The following is a 22,593-nucleotide window of genomic DNA, read 5'->3' on the forward strand; positions in this document are numbered from 1 at the left end:
TTTCTCCTTGTATTTATCCTGTATGGGACCCTCTGTGCTTCCTGGACTTGATTAACTATTTCCTTTCCTATATTAGGGAAGTTTTCAACTATAATCTCTTCAAATATTTTCTCAGTCCCTTTCTTTCTTTCTTCTTCTTCTGGAACCCCTATAATTCGAATGTTGGTGCGTTTCATGTTGTCCCAGAGGTCTCTGAGACTGTCCTCAGTTCTTTTCATTCTTTTTTCTTTATTCTGCTCTGCAGTAGTTATTTCCACTACTTTATCTTCCAGGTCACTTATCCGTTCTTCTGCCTCAGTTATTCTGCTATTGATCCTATCTAGAGTGATTTTAATTTCATTTATTGCATTGTTCATCGTTGCTTGTTTCATCTTTAGTTCTTGTAGGTCCTTGTTAACTGTTTCTTGCATTTTGTCCATTCTACTTCCAAGATTTCGGATCATCCTTACTATCATTATTCTGAATTCTTTTTCAGGTAGATTGCCTATTTCCTCTTCATTTGTTAGGTCTGGTGGGTTTTTATCTTGCTCCTTCATCTGCTGTGTGTTTTTCTGTCTTCTCATTTTGCTTATCTTACTGTGTTTGGGGTCTCCTTTTTGCAGGCTGCACTTTCGTAGTTCCCGTTGTTTTTGATGTCTGTCTCCAGTGGCTAAGGTTGTTTCAGTGGGTTGTGTAGGCTTCCTGGTGGAGGGGACTAGTGCCTGTGTTGTGCTGGATGAGGCTGGATCTTGTCTCTCTAGTGGGCAGGTTCACGTCTGGTGGTGTGTTTTGGGGTGTCTGTGGCCTTATTATGATTTTAGGCAGCCTCTCTGCTAATGGGTGGGGTTGTGTTCCTGTTTTGCTAGTTGTTTGGCATAGGTTGTCCAGCACTGTGGCTTGCTGGTCGTTGAGTGAAGCTGGGTGCTGGTGTTAAGATGGAGGTCTCTGGGATATTTCCACCGTTTAATATTATGTGGAGCTGGGAGGTCTCTTGTTGACCAGTGTCCTGAAGTTGGCTCTCCTACCTCAGAGGCAGAGCCCTGACTCCTGGGCTGGAGCACCAAGAGCCTTTCATCCACACAGCTCAGAATAAAAGGGAGAAAAAGTAGGGAGAATTAGTAGAAGTATGAGTAAAGAAAGAAGGAAAGGAGGAAAGGAAGGAAGGAAGAAAGAAGCAAAGAAGGAAAGAAAGGAGGGAGGGAGGGAGGGAGGAAGGAAGGAAGGAGGGAAAGAAGGAAAAAAGACAGAAAGAAAGATGATACAGTAAAAATAAAATAAAGTATAATATAGTTATTGAATTAAAAAATATTTAGAAAAAAAAAAAGGGACGGATAGAACCTTAGGACAAATGTTGGAAGCAAAGCTATACAGAGAAAATCTTACACAGAAGCATACACATACACCTTCACAAAAAGAGGTAAAGGGGGAAAAATCATAAATCCTGCTCCCTGAGACCACCTCCTCAATTTAGGGTGATTCGTTGTCTAAAGGAGGGAAGGAAGGAAGGAAAGAAAGAAAGAACGAAGGTAAAGTATAATAAAGTTATTACAATTAAACTTAATTATTAAGAAAAAGAATTTTTTAAAAAAAAGTCATGGACGGATAGAGCCCTAGGACAAATGGTGGAAGCAAGAGTATACAGACAAGATCTCACACAGAAGCATACACGTACACATTCACAAAAAGAGGAAAAGGGAAAAAAATCATAGATCTCGCTCCTAAATTCCACCTCTTCAATTTGGGATCATTCCTTGTCTATTCAGGTATTCCACAGATGCAGGGTATATCAAGTTGATTGTGGAGCTTTAATCCGCTGCTTCTGTGGCTGCTGGGAGAGATTTCCCTTTCTCTTCTTTGTTCTCACAGCTCACAGGAGCTCAGCTTTGGATTTGGCCCTGCCTCTGCGTGTAGGTCGCTGGAGGGCGTCTGTTTTTTCGCTCAGACAGGACTGGGTTAAAGGAACCGCTGATTCGGGGCCTCCGGCTCACTCAGGCCGGGGGTTGGGGGATGGGGGAAGGAGGGGCACTGCGTGCGGGGCCGGCCTGCGGCGGCAGAGGCAGCGTGACGTTGCGGCAGAGGCCGGCGTGACGTTGCACCAGCCTGAGGCCCGCCGTGCGTTGTCCCGGGGAAGTTGTCCCTGGATCCCGGGAACCTGGCAGTGGCGGGCTGCACAGGCTCCGCGGAAGAGAGGTGTGGAGAGTGACCTGTGCTCGCACACAGGCCCCTTGGTGGCGGCAGCAGCAGCCTTAGTGTCTCCCGCCCGGCTCTTGGGTCCGCGGTTTTAGCCGCGGCTCGCGCCCGTCTCTGGGGTTTGCGCTTTCAGCCGCGGCTCGCGCCCGTCTCGGGGGCTCGCGCCCTCAGCCGCGGCTCGTGCCCGTCTCTGGGGTTCGCGCTTTTAGCCGCGGCTCGCGCCCGTCTCTGGAGTTCCTTTAAGCAGCGCTCTTAAACCCCTCTCCTCGCGCACCAGGAAACAAAGAGGGAAGAAAAAGTCTCTTGCCTCTTCGGCTGGTGCAGGCTTTTCCCCGAACTCCCTCCCGGCTAGTCGTGGTGCACTAACCGCATTAGGATTTTTGAAAGCTCTCCAGGTGATTCTAATGGGCAGCCAGGGCGGAGAACAGCAAAAAAAGGGAGAATGGCCAGTGTGGAAACAGAAAAATATAGTCATAGAAGAAAACCATGTCAGTGTTTATGGAGCACTCAGCAAAGATGAGGCTCAGCTGAGAACAGGGGAGTCTGGCTGGCTCTGCTGGTGGGTGTGGTTTTCTGCTCAGGCCACCAGCTGGGTGCTGTTATTCATGAAAATTACCTGCCTCGTTCTCCCGGCTCCCTGAGCAACCTTCTATCCTGTTTCTCCTCAAACTTTCATGCCCTGATTTTAGCATTTTTTCAGTGGTAGTTTCCTTGAGCAGTTTTTACTGTGATATTTGCCTAATGGTGATTATGTATTTCCCTCATTCTTTCTACATTTATTAATTAGGGCTCTCCTGTTAGAAGGAGCTATTCCACTGTTCCTTCTCCTCCATTGATGTCTTTATTCAATTATTTATATCAGTATGGACTCAGGGATATTTATTTTATTCTATGGGTTATAGCCCAATGCTGTCATTATTAATTTTCTTTCTCAAATTGGTCCAGCTTCGGCTAGTGGGGCTCCTTCAGATTGGCTCTTGTGTCCTCTAAACATGCCCCCATCCTTTTTGAAGAAGTGGATTCTTATCTATAAACTATATTTTGTAGATGAGGAAATGGGAACCCAGAGAGGTGATTTTCTGGCAATCACATGGCTGGAATGTTGGATTTCATCCAGGACCAGGACCAGGATCACAGGGGTATAGGGAAAGCTGCTCCTGTTTTTCTTTTACTTGGATTTCTCCTATTCGTCCCTTAATATTTAACAGAGTCAGGGCTTCCCTGGTGGCGCAGTGGTTGAGAGTCTGCCTGCCGATGCAGGGGACACGGGTTTGTGCCCCGGTCCGGGAAGATCCCACATGCCGCAGAGTGGCTGGGCCTGTGAGCCATGGCCACTGAGCCTGCGCATCCGGAGCCTGTGCTCCACAACGGGAGAGGCCACAACAGTGAGAGGCCCGCGTAGGGCAAAAAAAAAAAAAAAAAAAAAAAAATATATATATATATATATATATATATATTTTTAATAGAGTCAACCAAATAGTTCATGGTGCCTACCTTCCCAAGCATGAAATTATCTACTTCTACCTGGACATGAATCAATAGAGATGAATTGTTTTATTGTTCATATCAACAATGTTAACCAAACATGTTTCAGATGGTGGCACTAAACTAAACATTGATTTTAACACAGCTACATTAATCAAGCCTGTCTGTGTGAATTATGCAAAATATAAAGCTCACACTTTTGTTTACAAGATGAACAGGTTCTGGGGAACCTGATGTACAGCATGGTGACCATGGTTAACAATACTGCACTTAGACATTTCACATTTGTCCAGAGAGTAGATCTCAAGTGCTCTCAACACACACGTGCGCGCTCACATGCACACACATGCACACAGGAATCATGTGAGATATTGGATGTGTCAATCAACTTGACTGTGGTAAACATCTCACAGTGCACATGTCCACCAGATCATCCTGTTTTATGGGAAACCTGCTGCTTCCCTTGGCTTATTCTTGCTTATGTTCTGTATCTTTATCTATCTCTATATAATACATACATATACATAGACATAGAAACACATGTATATCAATTTGTACACACACATATGTCTTAATGTAATGATAATATAATTAATTATTTTATTTTCTATCAATAGTAGACTGGATAGGGTTTGAAACAGTAGAAAGTGTGTGGACTCTGGCATCACACTGACTTCTGTTCAAATCTTGGTCCATTTCCTTGAACAAGTTATTTCATTTTTCTGACCCCTATCCTAATTTTAAGATAGAGTAAACAACACTTAGTATATTATTAGGTTTTTATAGGTATTTGAAATAATAAAGTTAATTTGTTAACTTTATGAGTTAAAATAAAGTTAAAAAAGGGACTATCAGACCTTTCCTCCTAATAGACTGTCAACAATGGAAGCTGTCTTTATATAGTTCATTATTTCAGTGTGACCTCACTCTCCCCCAGGTTGTTTTCTAGAAGGCGAGCTAATTTTTACCTCTGAGTTTTTGGCTTGCAGCCTTTAGTGTGAGGATTCATGCCAGAAGGAGGAAACATGGGAAATTTTAAACACTAATGGGTCCAATAGCAACATTCAAGCAAATACTTTCTAAGGATCTGTTTGTAATATAAAAAGAACATTTTAAATCTCCTCTTATGTTTCTCATTTATGCAAATTGTTTAAATAAACCAAGTAACTGGGTTGAGTTTTATAATGTTGAAATTCTAGTGAGTCTCTGTAGACTCTTACAAGTGAATTTGGCAATGACATGCACCACCAGGCTTATTGGTTCTCAGAGGGTCCTTACAGCTTCATGCTGGATGTCTTGGGTCTACCGTTAGAGACAAACCCTTTGTTGCCCTTCAAAGCCACTGCTGAAGCTCTCTCTGAGGCCACGAATGAGAGACACTCCTGGTATATTGATCTTTGTGGCATTGATTAGTGACCTTCTGTCTTAGTCCGTTCAGGCTGCTATAACAAAATACCGTAGACTGTGTGCCTTATAAACAACATACATTTATTTCTCACAGTTCTGGAGGCTGGGAAGTCTAAGATCAAGGTTCTGGCAGATTCAGTGTCTGGTGAGAACCCAATTCCTGGTTTGTAGATGGCCGTCTTCTTGCTGTGTCCTCACATGGCAGAAGCTGGGAGGGAACTCTCTGGGGTCTCTTTCATAAAGGCACTAATCCTATTCATGAGGGCTCTATACCCTCATGATCTATTCACCTCCCAAAGACCTCACCTCTTAATACCATCACACTGTGGGGTTAGGATTTCAACATATGCATTTTTGGGGACACGAACATTGTCTATAGCATTATCCTTCCCAGTGTGAGTTCCAGGTGTCCACACATCAGGGCTGTCTTCAGTGGTCTGCATTGCTGGGATTGCTGCTGATTAAGGGAACTAGAGATATCTTCAGAGAGGTGCCTCCCATCAGAGCCCTCCGGTTTTCCTGGGCAGCTCCTGCCTGGCTATGTAGGCCTCCCTGAATTCACTGTGCCAGTCCTATGGGTCTAGACTTTATTCAGCTAAAGAAGATGGTAAATAGTATGTATCTTGTGTTTTTATACACCTAAACTGATCTGTTCGTGATCTTTGTATCATAAGTAAAATCATTTGACTTGTTCCATTTACTTTCTTTTTTTAAACTATGAAATATTTTAAGTTTTCACAAAAAAAAGTTTAAAAATAAGGCCACTGATTTTTATTTAAAGTTGTTGATGTAAAAATTGAAAAACAAAACTAGTTTCATTTAAGAGAAATGTATGAATGCACTAATGTCAAGCAATTCATAAGCCCAGTAGAATTTCTGGCATTTGGAGTGTGGCTTTAGCTATGATATATGACTTTCTATAAATATGTGATCAAAAATAGAATCAGAATAAAACACTCCAAATAGTTTATTTTAAAAAAACAGTCCAGTGATTTATAGGTGAAAGCGTTATTTCATGTCACTTCTTAAAAAAAAATAAATTCTACCACTTTATTCTTATTTATGTACATTTACCTCAGCAGGAAGAAAACTTACTCTAAAAGAATTTGAAAGAAAATTAGCAACTAAACCCAAGTGTGCTCAGTTATATTTTCAAGACATACATGTCACAATACTACATGGCATTCTTTAGTAACTATTTAAAAACTGGATCTTCTTATTTTGCTTTTAAGAGCATAACGTGGTTTGACATTTTCCCCACTTTTTATGAACTCCATTTACAAATTTAAAAATATATTATAAAATAATTTTTATTCAACCCAGACTTTCTCAAATACATCTTTTGCCTTTGGAATTTTTCAAACTATTGGACAAAATGTTCCCATTAATAGGTGAGATAGTAAATATTTGGCCCATTTGTGTTATTATCTAGAAGCACTTTTTTTTTTTTTTTTTTTTTTAACATAATCACACAGGGTGATTTTATTTTATTTTTTTTATTTTTGTGGTTCGCGGGCCTCTCACTGTTGTGGCCCCTCCCATTGCGGAGCACAGGCTCCGGACGCGCAGGCTCAGCGGCCATGGCTCACGGGCCCAGCCGCTCCGCGGCATGTGGGATCTTCCCAGACCGGGGCACGAACCGGTGTCCCCTGCATCGGCAGGCGGACTCTCAACCACTGCGCCACCAGAGAAGCCCTAGAAGCACTTTTTTAAAGTGCAGTCTATGGCCTGTCCCAGAGTCACTTATGATGCTTGTTAAAAAAATACAAATTCCGGGCTTCCCTGGTGGCACAGTGGTTAAGAATCCGCCTGCCAATTCAGGGGACATGGGTTCGAGCCCTGGTCCAGGAAGATCCCACATGCTGTGGAGCAACTAAGCCCGTGTGCCACAACTACTGAGCCTGCGTGCCACAACTACTGAAGCCCGCACGCCTAGAGCCTGTGCTCTGCAACAAGAGAAGCCACTGCAATGAGAAACCCACGTACCACAAGGAAGAGTAGCCCCCACTCGCGGAAACTAGAGAACACCTGCGCGCAGTAACGAAGACCCAATGCAGCCAAAAAAGAAAATAAATAAATAAATAAATAAATTTATTTTAAAAATACAGATTCCTTGGTCCTCTCCTAATTTACTGAATCAGAGTCAATGTTGATGCAGCCCAGGAATATGCATTTTAAACAAGCAACTTGAATGTGCCTGATACATGCAAAATTTTGAGGTCCACTGGAAGGATGTCTCAGAACCTTAGTTAAAGGAGATGAAGAATGTGAGGGAACTGTATCTGAAGATGTCGGCCCAGAGAATTAATCAGGGGAAGCGCTTTCATTTTAAAATGAAGAAGTAGGGAGAACAATTTTTCAAGCTCCTTCCAGCCCTGAAATCCTGAGATTGTTTTGCCCTTTGTGTATGCTCTGAACATTGCAGTCTCACTGTATTCAGGCTCTGAGAAGGCTCTCCTCTGTCTTTTATTTTATTTAATGAATTAATTTATTTATTTATTTTAAATACAAAGAACTCTTGCAAACACTTCATTCAGATTCACTGGATAACATTTTCTGATGCCAGGCTCCACTCCTCATTGAATTTCATGGCTCACAGTGTGAATAATACTGAAAGAGTTCAGCCCAGTCTCCCTCTCCTAGTAGATGAAGGAACAGAGGGCCAGAAAGTATACTCGACTTAACTCAAGGGGGTTGTTAACATTTCACTTCATTTGTTTTATTCTCTCCCCACCTCTTTCCCCACCTAAGTATTTAAAAGTTACATAATCATGCATCTTACCCCTAAATACTTCAGTGTCTATTCCTAAGAACAAGAACATTCTCTTCATAACTATGATTCAATTTTCAAATTAAGAAAATTTAACATTGATACAATACTATTTTCTAATAAAGTTTCCACATTCAAAGTTTGCCAATAGTGCCAGTTGTGTCCTTTGTGGCAACGGTGAGTACAGTTCACAAACAGAACGTACACTAATGAGTAACAGAGCAAGTGGGTTAAATGGAGTCTGGTTTTTTTCTTTTCTTTTCTTTTCTTTTTTTTGCGGTATGCCGGCCTCTCACTTCTGTGGCCTCTCCCATTGCGGAACAAAGGCTCCGGACGCGCAGGCTCAGCGGCCATGGCTCACGGGCCCAGCCACTCCACGGCATGAGGGATCCTCCCATACGGGGCACGAAACCGTGTCCCCTGCATCGGCAGGCGGACTCTCAGCCACTGCGCCACCAGGGAAGCCCAAGTGGAGTCTGGTTTTTAAGATAGACTCTACTGTAGTTTAATTTTTGTTAAAAAATATGTAATAAAATGGAATGTCCCCTATGCTTTCCTCATGGAATGTTAGATCTAACATTATAAGATGGACTCATAGGGATGCTTTGTTAGTCTCCTAACTTCCTTTTTTTTTTTTCTTTATTGGAGTATAATTCCTTTACAATGGTGTGTTAGTTTCTGCTTTATAACAAAGTGAATCAGTTATACATATACATATGTTCCCATATCTCTTCCCTCTTGCGTCTCCCTCCATCCCACGCTCCCTAACCCGCCCCTCCAGGCGGTCACAAAGCAACGAGCTGATCTCCCTGTGCTATGCGGCTGCTTCCTACTAGCGATCTACCTTACGTTTGGTAGTGTATATATGTAAATGCCACTCTCTCGCTTTGTCACAGTTACCCTTCCCCATCCCCATATCCTCAAGTCCATTCTCTAGTAGGTCTGTGTCTTTATTCCTGTCTTATGCCTAGGTTTTTCAAGACATTTTTTTTCTTAAATTCCATATATATGTGTTAGCATACGGCATTAGTCTATCTCTTTCTGACTTACTTCACTCTGTATAACAGACTCTAGGTCTATCCACCTCATTACAAATAGCTCAATTTCGTTTCTTTTTATGGCTGAGTAATATTCCATTTTATATATGTGCCACATCTTCTTTATCCATTCATCCGATGATGGACACTTAGGTTGCTTCCATGTCCTGGCTATTGTAAATAGAGCTGCAATGAATATTTTGGTACATGACTCTTTTTGAATTATGTTTTTCTCAGGGTATATGCCCAGTAGTGGGATTGCTGGATCATATGGTAGTTTTATTTGTAGTTTTTTAAGGAACCTCCATACTGTTCTCCATAGTGGATGAACCAATTCATATTCCCACCAGCAGTGCAAGAGTGTTCCCTTTTCTCCACACCCTCTCCAGCATTTACTGTTTCTAGATTTTTTGATGATGGTCATTCTGACCGGTGTGAGATGATATCTCATGGTAGTTTTGATTTGCTTTTCTCTAATGATTAGTGATGTTGAGCATTCTTTCATGTGTTTGTTGGCAATCTGTATATCTTCTTTGGAGAAATGTCTATTTAGGTCTTCTGCCCATTTTTGGATTGGGTTGTTTGTTTTTTTGTTATTGAGCTGCATGAGCTGCTTATAAATTTTGGAGATTAATCCTTTGTCAGTTGCTTCATTTGCAAATATGTTCTCCCATTCTGAGGGTTGTCTTTTGGTCTTGTTTATGGTTTCCTTTGCTGTGTAAAAGCTTTGAAGTTTCATTAAGTCCCATTTGTTTATTTTTATTTCCATTTTTCTAGGAGTTGGGTCAAAAAGGATCTTGCTGTGATTTATGTCATAGAGTGTTCTGCCTATGTTTTCCTCTAAGAGTTTGATAGTTTCTGGCCTTACATTTAGGTCTTTAATCCATTTTGAGCTTATTTTTGTGTATGGTATTAGGGAGTGATCTAACCTCATACTTTTACATGTACCTGTCCAGTTTTCCCAGCACCACTTATTAAAGAGGCCATCTTTTCTCCACTGTACATTCCTGCCTCCTTTATCAAAGATAAGGTGACCATATGTGTGTGGGTTTATCTCTGGGATTTCTATCCTGTTCCATGATCACTCTTTCTGTTCTTGTGCCAGTACCATACTGTCTTGATTATTGTAGCTTTGTAGTATAGTCTGAAGTCAGGGAGCCTGATTCCTCCAGCTCCGTTTTTTGTTCTCAAGATTGCTTTGGCTATTCGGGGTCTTTTGTGTTCCCATACAAACTGTGAAATTTTTGTTCTAGTTCTGTGAAAAATGCCAGTGGTAGTTTCATAGGGATTGCTTTGAATCTGTAGATGGCTTTGGGTAGTAGAGTCATTTTCACAATGTTGATTCTTCCAATCCAAGAACATGGTGTATCTCTCCATCTATTTGTGTCATCTTTAATTTCTTTCATCATTGTCTTATAATTTTCTGCATACAGGTCTTTTGTCTCCTTAGGTAGGTTTTTTCCTAGATATTTTATTCTTTTTATTGCAATGGTAAATGGGAGTGTTTTCTTGATTTCAATTTCAGATTTTTCATCATTAGTATATAGGAATGCCAGAGATTTCTGTGCATTAATTTTGTATCCTGCTACTTTACCAAATTCATTGATTAGCTCTAGTAGTTTACTGGTAGCATCTTTAGGATTCTCTATGTATAGTATCATGTCATCTGCAAACAGTGACAGCTTTACTTCTTCTTTTCCGATTTGGATTCCTTTTATTTCCTTTTCTTCTCTGATTGCTGAGGCTAAAACTTCCAGAACTATGTTGAATAAGAGTGGTGAGAGTGGGCAACCTTGTCTTGTTCCTGATCTTAGTGGAAATGATTTCAGTTTTTCACCATTGAGGATGTTGTTGGCTGTGGGTTTGTTATATATGGCCTTTATTATGTTGAGGAAAGTTCCCTCTATGCCTACTTTCTGCAGGATTTTTATCATAAATTGGTGTTGACTTTTTTCGAAAGCTTTCTCTGCATCTATTGAGATGATCACATGGTTTTTCTCCTTCAATTTGTTAACATGGTGTATCACATTGATTTATTTGCATATATTGAAGAATCCTTGCATTCCTGAGATAAACCCCACTTGATCATGGTGTATGATCCTTTTAATGTGCTGTTGGATTCTGTTTGCTAGTATTTTGTTGAGGATTTTTGCATCTATGTTCATCAGTGATATTGGCCTGTAGTTTTCTTTCTTTGTGACATATTGTCTGGTTTTGGTATCAAGGTGATGGTGGCCTCGTAGAATGAGTTTGGGAGTGTTCCTCCCTCTGCTGTATGTTGGAAGAGTTTGAGAAGGATAGGTGTTAGCTCTTCTCTAAACGTTTGATAGAATTTGCCTGTGAAGCCATCTGGTCGTGGGCTTTTGTTTGTTGGAAGATTTAAAATCACAGTTTCAATTTCAGTGCTTGTGATTGGCCTGTTCATGTTTTCTATTTCTTCCTGATTCAGTCTTGGCAGGTTGTGCATTTCTAAGAATTTGTCCATTTCTTCCAGGTTGTCCATTTTATTGGCATAGAGTTGCTTGTAGTAATCTCTCATGATCTTTTGTATTTCTGCAGTGTCAGTTGTTACTTCTCCTTTTTCATTTCTAATTCTATTGATTTGAGTCTTCTCCCTTTTCTTCTTGATGAGTCTGACTAATGGTTTATCAATTTTGTTTATCTTCTCAAAGAACCAGCTTTTAGTTTTATTGATCTTTGCTATTGTTTCCTTCATTTCTTTTTCATTTATTTCTGATCTGATGTTTATGATTTCTTTCCTTCTGCTAACTTTGGGGTTTTTTTTTTCTTCTTTCTCTAATTGCTTTAGGTGCAAGGTTAGGTTGTTTATTCGAGATGTTTCCTGTTTCTTGAGGTAGGATTGTATTGCTATAAACTTCCCTCTTAGAACTGCTTTTGCTGCATCCCATAGGTTTTGGGTCATCGTGTCTCCATCGTCATTTGTTCCTAGGTATTTTTTTATTTCCTCTTTAATTTCTTCAGTGATCACTTCGTTATTAAGTAGTGTATTGTTTAGCTTCCATGTGTTTGTATTTTTTCCTGTAAGTGATATCTAGTCTCATAGCATTGTGGTCAGAAAACATACTTGATACAATTTCAATTTTCTTAAATTTACCAAGGCTTGATTTGTGACCCAAGATATGATCTATCCTGGAGAATGCTCCATGAGCACTTGAGAAAAATGTGTGTTCTGTTGTTTTGGAATGGAATGTCCTATAAATATCAATTAAGTCCATCTTGTTTAATGTATCATTTAAAGCTTGTGTTTCCTTATTGATTTTCATTTTGGATGATCTGTCCATGGGTGAAAGTGGGGTGTTAAATTTCCCTACTATGAATGTGTTACTGTCAATTTCCCCTTTTATGGCTTTTAGTATTTGCCTTATATATTGAGGTGCTCCTATGTTGGGTGCATAAATATTTACAATTGTTATATCTTCTTCTTGGATCGATCCCTTGATCATTATGTAGTGTCCTTCTTTGTCCCTTTTAATAGTCCTTATTTTAAAGTCTATTTTGTCTGATATGAGAATTGCTACTCCAGCTTTCTTTTGGTTTCCATTTGCATGGAATATCTTTTTCCATCCCCTTACTTTCAGCCTGTATGTGTCTCTAGTTCTGAAGTGGGTCTCTTGTAGACAGCATATATAAGGGTCTTGTTTTTGTACCCATTCAGCCAATCTGTGTCTTTTGGTGGGAGCATTTAGTCCATTTACATTTAAGGTAATTATCGATATGTTTGTTCCTATTCCCATTTTCTTAATTTTTTTGGGTACGTTATTGTAGATCTTTTCCTTTCCTTGTGTTTCTTGCCTAGAGAAGTTCCTTTAGCATTTGTTGTAAAGCTGGCTTGGTGGTGCTGAACCTTCTCAACTTTTGCTTGTCTGTAAAGGTTTTAATTTCTCCGTCAAATCTGAATGAGATCTTTGCTGGGTAGAGTAATCTTGATTGCAGGTTTTTCTCCATCATCACTTTAAATATGTATTGCCAGTCCCTTCTGGCTCACAGAGTTTCTGCTGAAAGATCAGCTGTTAACCTTATGGGGATTCCCTTGTGTGTTATTTTTCCCTTGCTGCTTTTAATATGTTTTCTTTGTATTTAATATTTGACAGTTTGATTAATATGTGTCTCGGTGTATTTCTGCTTGGATTTATCTTGTATGGGACTCTTTGTGCTTCCTGGACTTGATTAACTATTTCCTTTTCCATGTTAGGGAAGTTTTCAACTATAATCTCTTCAAATATTTTCTCAGTCCCTTTCTTTTTCTCTTCTTTTTCTGGAACACCTGTAATTCGAATGTTGGTGCATTTAATGTTGTCCCAGGGGTCTCTGAGACTGCCCTCATTTCTTTTCATTATTTTTTCCTTATTCTGCTCTGCAGTAGTTATTTCCACTATTTTATCTTCCAGGTCACTTATCCGTTCTTCTGCCTCAGTTTTTCTGCTAATGATCCCAGCTAGAGTATTTTTAATTTCATTTATTGTGTTGTTCATCGTGTTTGTTTCATCTTTCGTTCTTCTAGGTCCCTGTTAAATATTTCTTGCATTTTGTCTATTCTATTTCCAAGATTTTGGATCATCTTTACTACCATTATTCTGAATTTTTTTTTCAGGTAGACTGCCTATTTCCTCTTCATTTGTTAGGTCTGGTGGGTTTTTATTTTGCTCCTTCATCTGCTATGTGTTTTTCTGTCTTCTCATTTTGCTTATCTTCCTGTGTTTGGGGTTCCTTTTTGCAGGCTGCAGGTTCATAGTTCCCGTTGTTTTTGGTGTCTGTCCCCAGTGGCTAAAGTTGGTTCAGTGGGTTGTGTAGGCTTCCTGGTGGAGGTGACTAGTGCCTGTGTTCTGGTGGATGAGGGTGGATCTTGTCTTTCTGGTGGGCAAGTCCACGTCTGGTGGTGTGTTTTGGGGTGTCTGTGGCCTTTTTATGATTTTAGGCAGCCTCTCTGCTAATGGGTTGGATTGTGTTCCTGTCTTGCTAGTTGTTTGGCATAGGGTGTCCAGCACTGTAGCTTGCTGGTCATTGAGTGAATCTGGGTGCTGGTGTTGAGATGGAGATCTCTGGCAGATTTTCGCCATTTGATATTATGTGGAACTAGGAGGTCTCTTGTGGATCAGTGTCCTGAAGTTGGCTCTCCCACCTCAGCAGCACAGCACTGACTCCTGGCTGCAGCACCAGGAACGTTTCATCCACACAGCTCAGAATAAAAGGGAGAAAAAGCAGAAAGAAAGAATTAGTAGAAGTAGAAGGAAAGAAAGAAAGAAAGGAAGCAGGGAGGGAGGGAGGAGGAAGGAAGGATAAAAAGAAAGAAAGAAAGAAGATAAAGTAAATAAAATAAGGTTATTAAAATAAAAAGTAATTATTAAGAAAAAAATTAAACAAAAAACAAGCAAAAAACGGATGGATAGAACCCTAGCACAAATGGAGGAAGCAAAGCTATACAGACAGAATCTCACACAGAAGCATACACATGCACACTCACAAAAAGTGGAAAAGGGGAAAAAATCATAAATCTTGCTCTCAAAGTCCACCTCGTCAATTTGGGATGATTCATTGTCTAAAGGAGGGAAGGAAGGAAAGAAAGAAAGAATGAAAGAAAGAAAGAAAAGTAAAATAAAATAAAGTTATTTAAAAAATAATTATTAAGAAAAAAATTAAAAAAACAAAAAACCTGACAGAACCCTAGGACAAATGATGGAAGCAAAGCTATGCAGACAAAATCTCACACAGAAGCATACACATACACACTCATAAAAAGAGGAAAGGTGAAAAAATCATAAATCTTGCTCTCAAAGTTCACCTCCTCAATTTAGGATGATTCGTTGTCTATTCATGTATTCCACAGATGCAGGGTACATCAAGTTGATTGTGGAGCTTTAATCCACTGCTTCTGAGGCTGCTGGGAGAGATTTCCCTTTCTCTTCCTTGTTCTCACAGCTCCCAGGGGCTCAGCTTTGGATTTGGCCCCGCCTCTGTGTGTAGGTCGCCAGAGGGCGTCTGTTCTTCACTCAGACAGGACGGGGTTAATGGAGCCGCTGATTCGGGGGCTCTGGCTCACTCAGGCCGTGGGGGAGGAGGGGTACGGAGTGTCGGGCGTGCCTGTGACGGCAGAGGCCGGCGTGACATTGCACCAGCCTGAGGCACGCCGTGCGTTCTCTCGGGGAAGTTGTACCTGGATCCCGGGACCCTGGCAGTGGCGGGCTGCACCGGCTCCCCAGAAGGGGGCTGTGGATAGTGACCTGTGCTCGCACACAGGCTTCTTGGTGGCGGCAGCAGCAGCCTTAGCGTCTCAAGCCTGTCTCTGGGGTCCACACTGTTAGCCGCGGCTTGCGCCCATATCTGGAGCTCCTTTAAGCAGCGCTCTTAATCCCCTCTCCTCGCGCACCAGGAAACAAAGAGGGAAGAAAAAGTCTCTTGCCTCTTCAGCAGGTCCAGACTTTCCCCTGGACTCCCTCCCAGCTAGCCGTGGTGCACTAACCCCTTCAGGCTGTGTTCACGCTGCCAGTCCTCTCCCTGCGCTCTGACCGAAGCCCGAGCCTCAGCTCCCAGCGCCCCCCGACCCGGCGGGTGAGCAGACAAGCCTCTCGGGCTGGTGAGTGCCGGTCAGCACCGATCCTCTTTGCGGAAATCTCTCTGCTTTGCCCTCCGCACCCCTGTGGTTGCACTCTTCTCCGCGGCTCCGAAGCTGCCCCTCTCCACCACCCGCAGTCTCCACCCGCAAAGGGTCTTCCTAGTGTGTGGAAACCTTTCCTCCTTCACAGCTCCCTGCCATGGGTGCAGGTCCCATCCCTATCCTTTTGTCTCTGTTTATTCTTTTTTCTTTTGCCCTACCCAGGTACGTGGGGAGTTTCTTGCCTTTTGGGAGGTATGAGGTCTTCTGCCAGCGTTCAGTAGATGTTCTGTAGGAGTTGTTCCACGTGTAGACGTGTTCCTGGTGTATCTGTGGGGAGGAAGGTAATCTCCGCGTCTTACTCTTCCGCCATCTTCCCCTCCACCTCTCCTGTGTCTTTTAAACTGGATGTAAGTGCTTCTATTGATGACTTTAAAAACACGGATTAATTTTTAAAATCAAATACTTTTAGGTTTTAAAACATTTTAATGTCAATTAAAGATGGAGTTCAGACACTGTATTTGAGTTGCTCTTCATTTCTTCAAGGTCTTGGTGTTTCAAAGTCAATCTGATGTTGGCTAACTTGGATGGCAGGAGGCAAGACCATTAATCCATCAAATGGCACATTTTGGGTTACAGATTTTTGAAACCTTAGAAGTTAACATCAAGGCTTTTATTGAAACTTTTGAGGGGTGATATTAGTAAAGGAAAGTATTTTCTGTCAGCAGTATAGATTTAGGGCAATATTAATATTGGTTCAAATTAAAGTCAATACCATTTTCATTAGAGTTGCCTTAGCAATAAATGTCATCATTAAATATTTCTCAAAGTCAAGGAAACAGAATGAGCCTACAGATATTGTAATAAGAACTTCTTAAACCAAGGTGTGACATTTCATCCAAAACGTTTTTTACTTTTATGATGGGTTGGCAAAAGAAATAAATGCTTTTCATATTGCTGAATTAAAATCAGACTGCTTCACAAAAAAATTGTTGCTTTTATATGAAATTTGTTGTGTCTTAATTTGTGAGTGACTTGACTAACTTAATTAAATCCTACAAAAATCTACAGAGTGTTTATTAAAGAACAAAGTAAATACAAAACAAATAGTTTTTCTTGCGGAATGAAAACTGCAGGGGGATAAGACCCAGCTCTCCAATTAATTTGATCTTTTGGCGTTCTGTCCTCTTGTCAATAGAACGTGTCCCTTGCTTAACACTAAGAATTAGTACATTTCTTCTTCTTATGGTTCTACCTGAGAAGGGGATGTTTGTGTACCCTCTTTTGACATTTCACTTTGAGGCCTAGTATTGAAGTCCCTGTTCCTTTTTTTCCCCCAATAGTCTAAGTATATATTTCTTTAGTCACAGGAAATGTGCACACACTTAACATCAATGCAGGAAACAGATAAGCAACCTCTACTCACTACTTGAGGGGGGAGCATAAGGAGGTGATAGTCAGACTAACAATGAATGTCACCCAGGGAGTGTGCCCGTCTATGGCAAGACGACTCACAGGGAACGTAATTCTGCTCACTCACAAGGAAAACAATACCGAAGCTGATACAAATGCAGGTAGGAATTTGTATTTCTTTAACTAATATAGTTTTAAAATGACCGTAGGAAATGAAAAGCAGCATCGAGGTTTGGAGACAAATTCCTGAAAGAAATGTTATTTGAATGTACAGACAAATTTCTCCAGATTTCAGTATTATTGAGGCAGACAATTATGTCACAAAGGCCATTTTCATAGGGGTGACTGTACTTATGTATGACCTTCCTGAAGTAGAAAACATTGGGTTCAAGCTGTCAGCTTCATTGATATTTCTTTAAGACAAGCTTTTCTTCTTTTTCTTTTTCTTTTCATTTCTTTCTTCCCTCCCTCTTCCTTCCTTCCTCCCTCCCTTCTGGCCTTCCTTCCTTCCTTCCAACCTTCCTTCCTTCCAACCTTCCTTCCTCCCTCCCTCTCTACCTCCTTCCCCCTTTCCTTTTTACCTTCCTTCCTTCTTTTTCTCCCTCCTTCCTGCTTTCTTGGCTTCCTTCCTGTCACTTCTTATCTCAAGCTATTCAGGAAGGGGATGACAACGTGTAGATAATTATCTTTTTGCCACTGAAGTTCTTTTATCATATTCTGAGAATGTAAATGGGATATTGAAAAGAGATCTTGTTTTTTTATTAAACTTTTTTTTCTTTTTTGTGTGAGAGTCCTCTTGGGTAGAAAAGGAAATCTGGGTTTGGAAAAATACACACATTTACAGCTCATCTTTCATCTGAAGAACTTTTCAATGTCTACTTCATAGGATGCTATAATAATCTGATGTCAAAATACGTTCTGTGCAACTTCTAGAAACATTATGACACTACAACTTGTATGATCCAACAGAATTTTGATAAAATCTAGGATTAAAAAGAGAGGCTATAAAGTCAGGTTTGGAGAATGAGAAGGGAATGCAGGTCTTTTTGACAAGGAGTCAAATATTCCATTCATTCCTTAAACTTTGATTGCCTTGGCCCAGAAAATCCAGCCAGATATCGAGTTTGAGTGAGGGTGCGAGTTGTTTAATTAAGCCACTTTTGACTCGTCATGCCCTGTGTAGAAGGAGAGAAAATGCTAGGCAAATATTTGTACATTGCACTGAAGGGAAATATAAATGCATTACATATGAGTTAGTCAGTTTAACTGATGTTGTTCAATTAGAAGTTATTTTTCTTTGATTGTTTTATTGCCGATGAATGCTTTTCCTTTGCATTCTAAAGATGATGACTCTGTCAGGAATAGTCTGAGTAGCTTAATGTTTGGCTCTGTTGCTCCTTATGGATGGAGCAAGTACCTCTTCTCTTTGTGGGCCTGTGTTGTTGGCATCCTCCAAAGACCAAACACAGTCGCATTTAACCCATCCTTTTCTTCAGTGGAAAGCTTTTTGAATTGTCTCTAATTTTTCAGTGTTTTAAGGTAAAAGGGATAAGGTATAGCAGTTCTTTAAGAGGATTTAACATTTTGTGTCTTCATTTCTATGGTAGTTTACATACATTAATATCAGCATGATCAGAAAGAGTCTTGTATGAGACACTGCCAGGCAATTTTAGGTGTTTGTCATTTGTGATCTGGATTAGTTTTTGGCACCAAGTGTTATTCCTTAACTGAACAGCAGTGAGTAGTAGGACAGAGACTGCTAATGCTTAAATGATGTGTGTGGGCCCCGCAGCAATCAGCAGGTGCTGTATTCCGGAGAGCTGCTGTAGTTAAATAGAGAAGAGGAGAGATAGGCCATCTCCAGGACGCAAGAGTCAGGGCTTGACAAACTGAAAAGAATCGATACTCCAGCACCAGCACCATATGCACAATGTAAGCACCAAAACATCACCACTTGATACTAAATTAACTTCACTAATTTGAATTTTATTGGCTTTGTGTTTTTAATTTGTATACATGTTAGAGTTCTATAGTTATATAAAACTCTAAGCATAAGGAGAATTATTCCTAGTTTTATGCAAGTACCTATAAATATGTAATATAATATAATAAAGACAATTTTTAGGTAGAATTTAGGTAATGTAATAAAAGTTAAGGCCCTTTAGAAGGATTTTGTTCTTGCGTGGTGCCAAGGATAAACACAGCCGGACAATAGTTAAAGCACTGAAAACAGAGTTTCCTCAGTAACCACTGACAGGAGGGGAAAGAGCTGAGCTCCACTGTGCTGTGTGTAAAGTAATTGGGCGAATTTAAAATAAAAGAAAAAAGTGTTTAAAAAATCCTTCAAAGAGAGGATTTAAATTTGTTTTGAATCCTTCAGCATTCTAAGAAAGTCATTAAATAGGGCTAAATGTTTCGGTATTTGTGGATCTGTGGATCTGAAATACCACCCTTTGTGATTCAGGTAACAAATGATGATGCTTCTTTCATTATGTTATTATTATTTTTTTAAATTATTTTTTATTATTTTTTTCGGCACGCAGGCCTCCCACCAATGCGGCCCCTCCCGCCGCAGAGCACAGGCTCCAGACGCGCAGGCTCAGCGGCCATAGCCCATGGGCCCAGCTGCTCCGCAGCATGCAGGATCCCCCCGGACCAGGGCATGAACCCACGTCCCCTGCATCGGCAGGCGGACTCCCAACCACTGCACAACCAGGGAAGACCCTGTTATTATTTTTTAAATAAATGTATTTATTTATTTTGGCTGCGTTGGGTCTTCCCAAGCGGTCTTTCTCTAGTTTGTGGCGAGTGGGGGCTCCTCTTCGTTGCGGTGTGGGGGCTTCTCATTGCAGTGGCTTCTCATTGTGGAGCACAGGCTCTAGGCACACAGGCTTCAGTAGTTGTGGCAGGCGTGCTTCAGTAGTTGTGGCACGTGGGCTCAGTAGTTGTGGCTCACGGGCTCTAGAGCACAGGTTCAGTAGTTGTGGTACACAGGCTTAGTTGCTCCGTGGCATGTGGGATCTTCCTGGACCAGGGCTTGAACCTGTGTCCCCTGCATTGGCAGGCAGGTTCTTCACCCCTGCGCCACCAGGGAAGTCTCTCATTATGTTACTGTAATCAATTATTGTAAAGTTTTTCTCTATAGATGGAGAAATTTCAATTTTATATTTAAGTTCATTCATTCATTTATTAAATAGCGTTAAGTTAAAATAAAGCCTAACCTCGAAGAGCTGTTAGTAAGCTAGCAGAGATAAAACATGTCCCCCAATAACTGTAAACCGTATAGCATGATGGACATACAGAGTTCATGGTCTCTACTGCGTGTGACTTATGGCCTTGGGCGATCTGCTTAAACTTTCTGAGCCTTTGTTTCCTCATCTATAAAATAGGGATCATAATGGGACTCTCCTTGCTTACTTTATAGAGCTGTGGGGAATATGCTTTAAGATATTACACACTTAGAAAGTTTGCAAACTGTCAAGCCCTGTGTAAGTGTTATCGTTTGTGGTTGTGTAATTCAATATGGAATGAGGACCTAGCCACCAGAAAGGGTTAAAAATCTCTGACAATAAGCAGTATTGGCAAGGAGGTGGAGCTATTGGAATTCTCTTACATTGCTGTTAGGGTGTGAATTAGTATAACCACTTGGGAAAAATGTTTGGTAGTATTGATACCTCCAAATACAAACATTTAAATACCTTATGACCCAGTAATTCTATTTGTGAGGTGAAATATGAGTACCTGTATCCAACAAAAGACATGTACAAAAATGACCATAGAAGCCTTATTTGTAATAGCCAAAACACAGAAAAGTGTCTATTTACAGTACAATTGTTAAATAAATTATGGTATAGTCTTACAATGGGGTACTCTGCAATAAAAATTAACGCATGATTGGGCTTCCCTGGTGGCGCAGTGGTTGAGAGTCCGCCTGCCGATGCAGGGGACACAGGTTCGTGCGCCGGTCAGGGAAGATCCCACATGCCATGGAGCAGCTGGGCCCGTGAGCCATGGCCGCTGAGCCTGCGCGTCTGGAGCCTGTGCTCTGCAACAGGAGAGGCCACAGCAGTGAGAGGCCCGCGTGCCGAAAAAAAAACAACCCACATGATTGATATGCACAATCTGATGAATCTCAGAGATGTGATGTTGGATGAGAGAAAACAGACACAAAAGAGTGGGTACTATATGGCTCCATTTGTATGACGTTCAAAAACAGGCAAAACCAATGTCGGGTGAATCAGAATAGAGGTTACGTTTGGAAGGGAATTTCAACTGGAAGGGGAACAAAGAAACCTCCTGGGATGCTGGAAATGTTCTACATCTTGACCTGGGTGGAGGATTACAAGTGTGATGTGTATGTAAAAGTTCATCAAGCCTAAGATTTATATACTTTAATGTAAATTATACTCTTAATTTAAAACAGGTGATAAGAGTGCCAAGTACAATTTAAGTGCTATAGGACAGCAGTCCCCAACCTTTTTGGTACCAGGGACCGGTTTTGTGGAAGACAGTTTTTCCACGGACCAGGGGTGTGTGGGGGTGTGTGGGGATGGTTCAGGCTGTAATGTGAGCGATGGGGAGTGGCAGATGAAGCTTCGCTCGCTAGCCTGCCGCTCACCTCCTGCTGTGCGGCCCAGTTCCTAACAGGCCACAGGCTGGTACTGGTCCGCAGCCCGGGGATTGGGGAATCCCTGCTATAGGAGCTCAGAAGAGGGAATAATGCTTTTACTTGGGAGAATCAATGAAGGCTTCTTGGAAGGAGTGATATTTGAACCATGGTGCATTTTGAATATGGTAGAAGATGGGTCAGAACTTTCCAGGCTTAGGGAACAGAGTGAGCAAAGTCACAGAGCTGGGAAACATGGTACTTTTAGGGTGAATGATGAGTGGTCCCATCAGAAAGGCTCTTGGAGTACATGAATGGAGCTGTGAGTCAAGGTAGATCAGATTGTAGATATGATCAAAGTAGATCAGATTGTAGAGGGCTTTGTTTTGTAGCATAGACATTGATACCACAGAAGCCTTCTGAATGGAGCTGTAGTGTGACCAGACCTTTGGGAGGATTAGATGATAAATTATAGAGGGGAGAGAGGGGGACTTGGGTTATCAACCTGGAAACTTTATAAAATCCATGCCTGAGGTTGTAAGACCTGAGCCAAGGTGACAGCACTGGGCAGCATGGAAGGGTGAGAGTGAACTCGACAAGCTGAAATGACCAAACTTGACATTAAGCAGATTGTGAGATGTGCTAGGAGAAGGTCAAAGATGAACCTGTTCATCACCTGAGGGTGAGCAAGAAGTTGGAAAGACAGGTTTGAAGCAGTAGTGCTGCGTTTAATTACGAATATGCTGAGTGGAATGTGGAGAGAAAGAGATACAGAAGGAGGAAAAGGAGATGGAGGAGGAGGAGACAGAGGGAGGGAAAGCAGAGGAAGGGGAAGGGCAAGGAGAAGGAGAAGAAAACATTAGAAGTGAGGGCCTAGATCTTGGGGAAACAAAGAGTTGTCATTGTGCATGTGATGGTTAATTTTATGTCAATCTGAGTGGTCCATGAGTTGTTCTTTTAGCATATGGCATGGACACATAAATAATAATGTATAAAGCTAAGAGTATTCACAGTTCACTCAAAACTACCTTGAGACTGTAGCACTAAAACTCCTTCCTCATGCTGTGTTAACACAAAACCCCAACCTCGGTGACTT

General features: G+C 41.2%; 1 protein-coding gene across 1 annotated transcript in view; it reads left to right on the top strand.

The window, feature by feature from the left end:
- NEK11 (NIMA related kinase 11) overlaps nt 1-22,593 on the top strand; it is a 121,381-nt gene that overhangs the window by 46,844 nt on the left and 51,944 nt on the right. Inside the window, 1 exon segment of the mRNA XM_032630706.1 lies at nt 16,920-17,052. Coding sequence (XP_032486597.1) covers nt 16,920-17,052 — 133 coding nt within the window.

This window comes from Phocoena sinus, chromosome 4 (assembly GCF_008692025.1).
Source record: "Phocoena sinus isolate mPhoSin1 chromosome 4, mPhoSin1.pri, whole genome shotgun sequence".
Lineage (NCBI taxonomy): Eukaryota > Metazoa > Chordata > Mammalia > Artiodactyla > Phocoenidae > Phocoena > Phocoena sinus.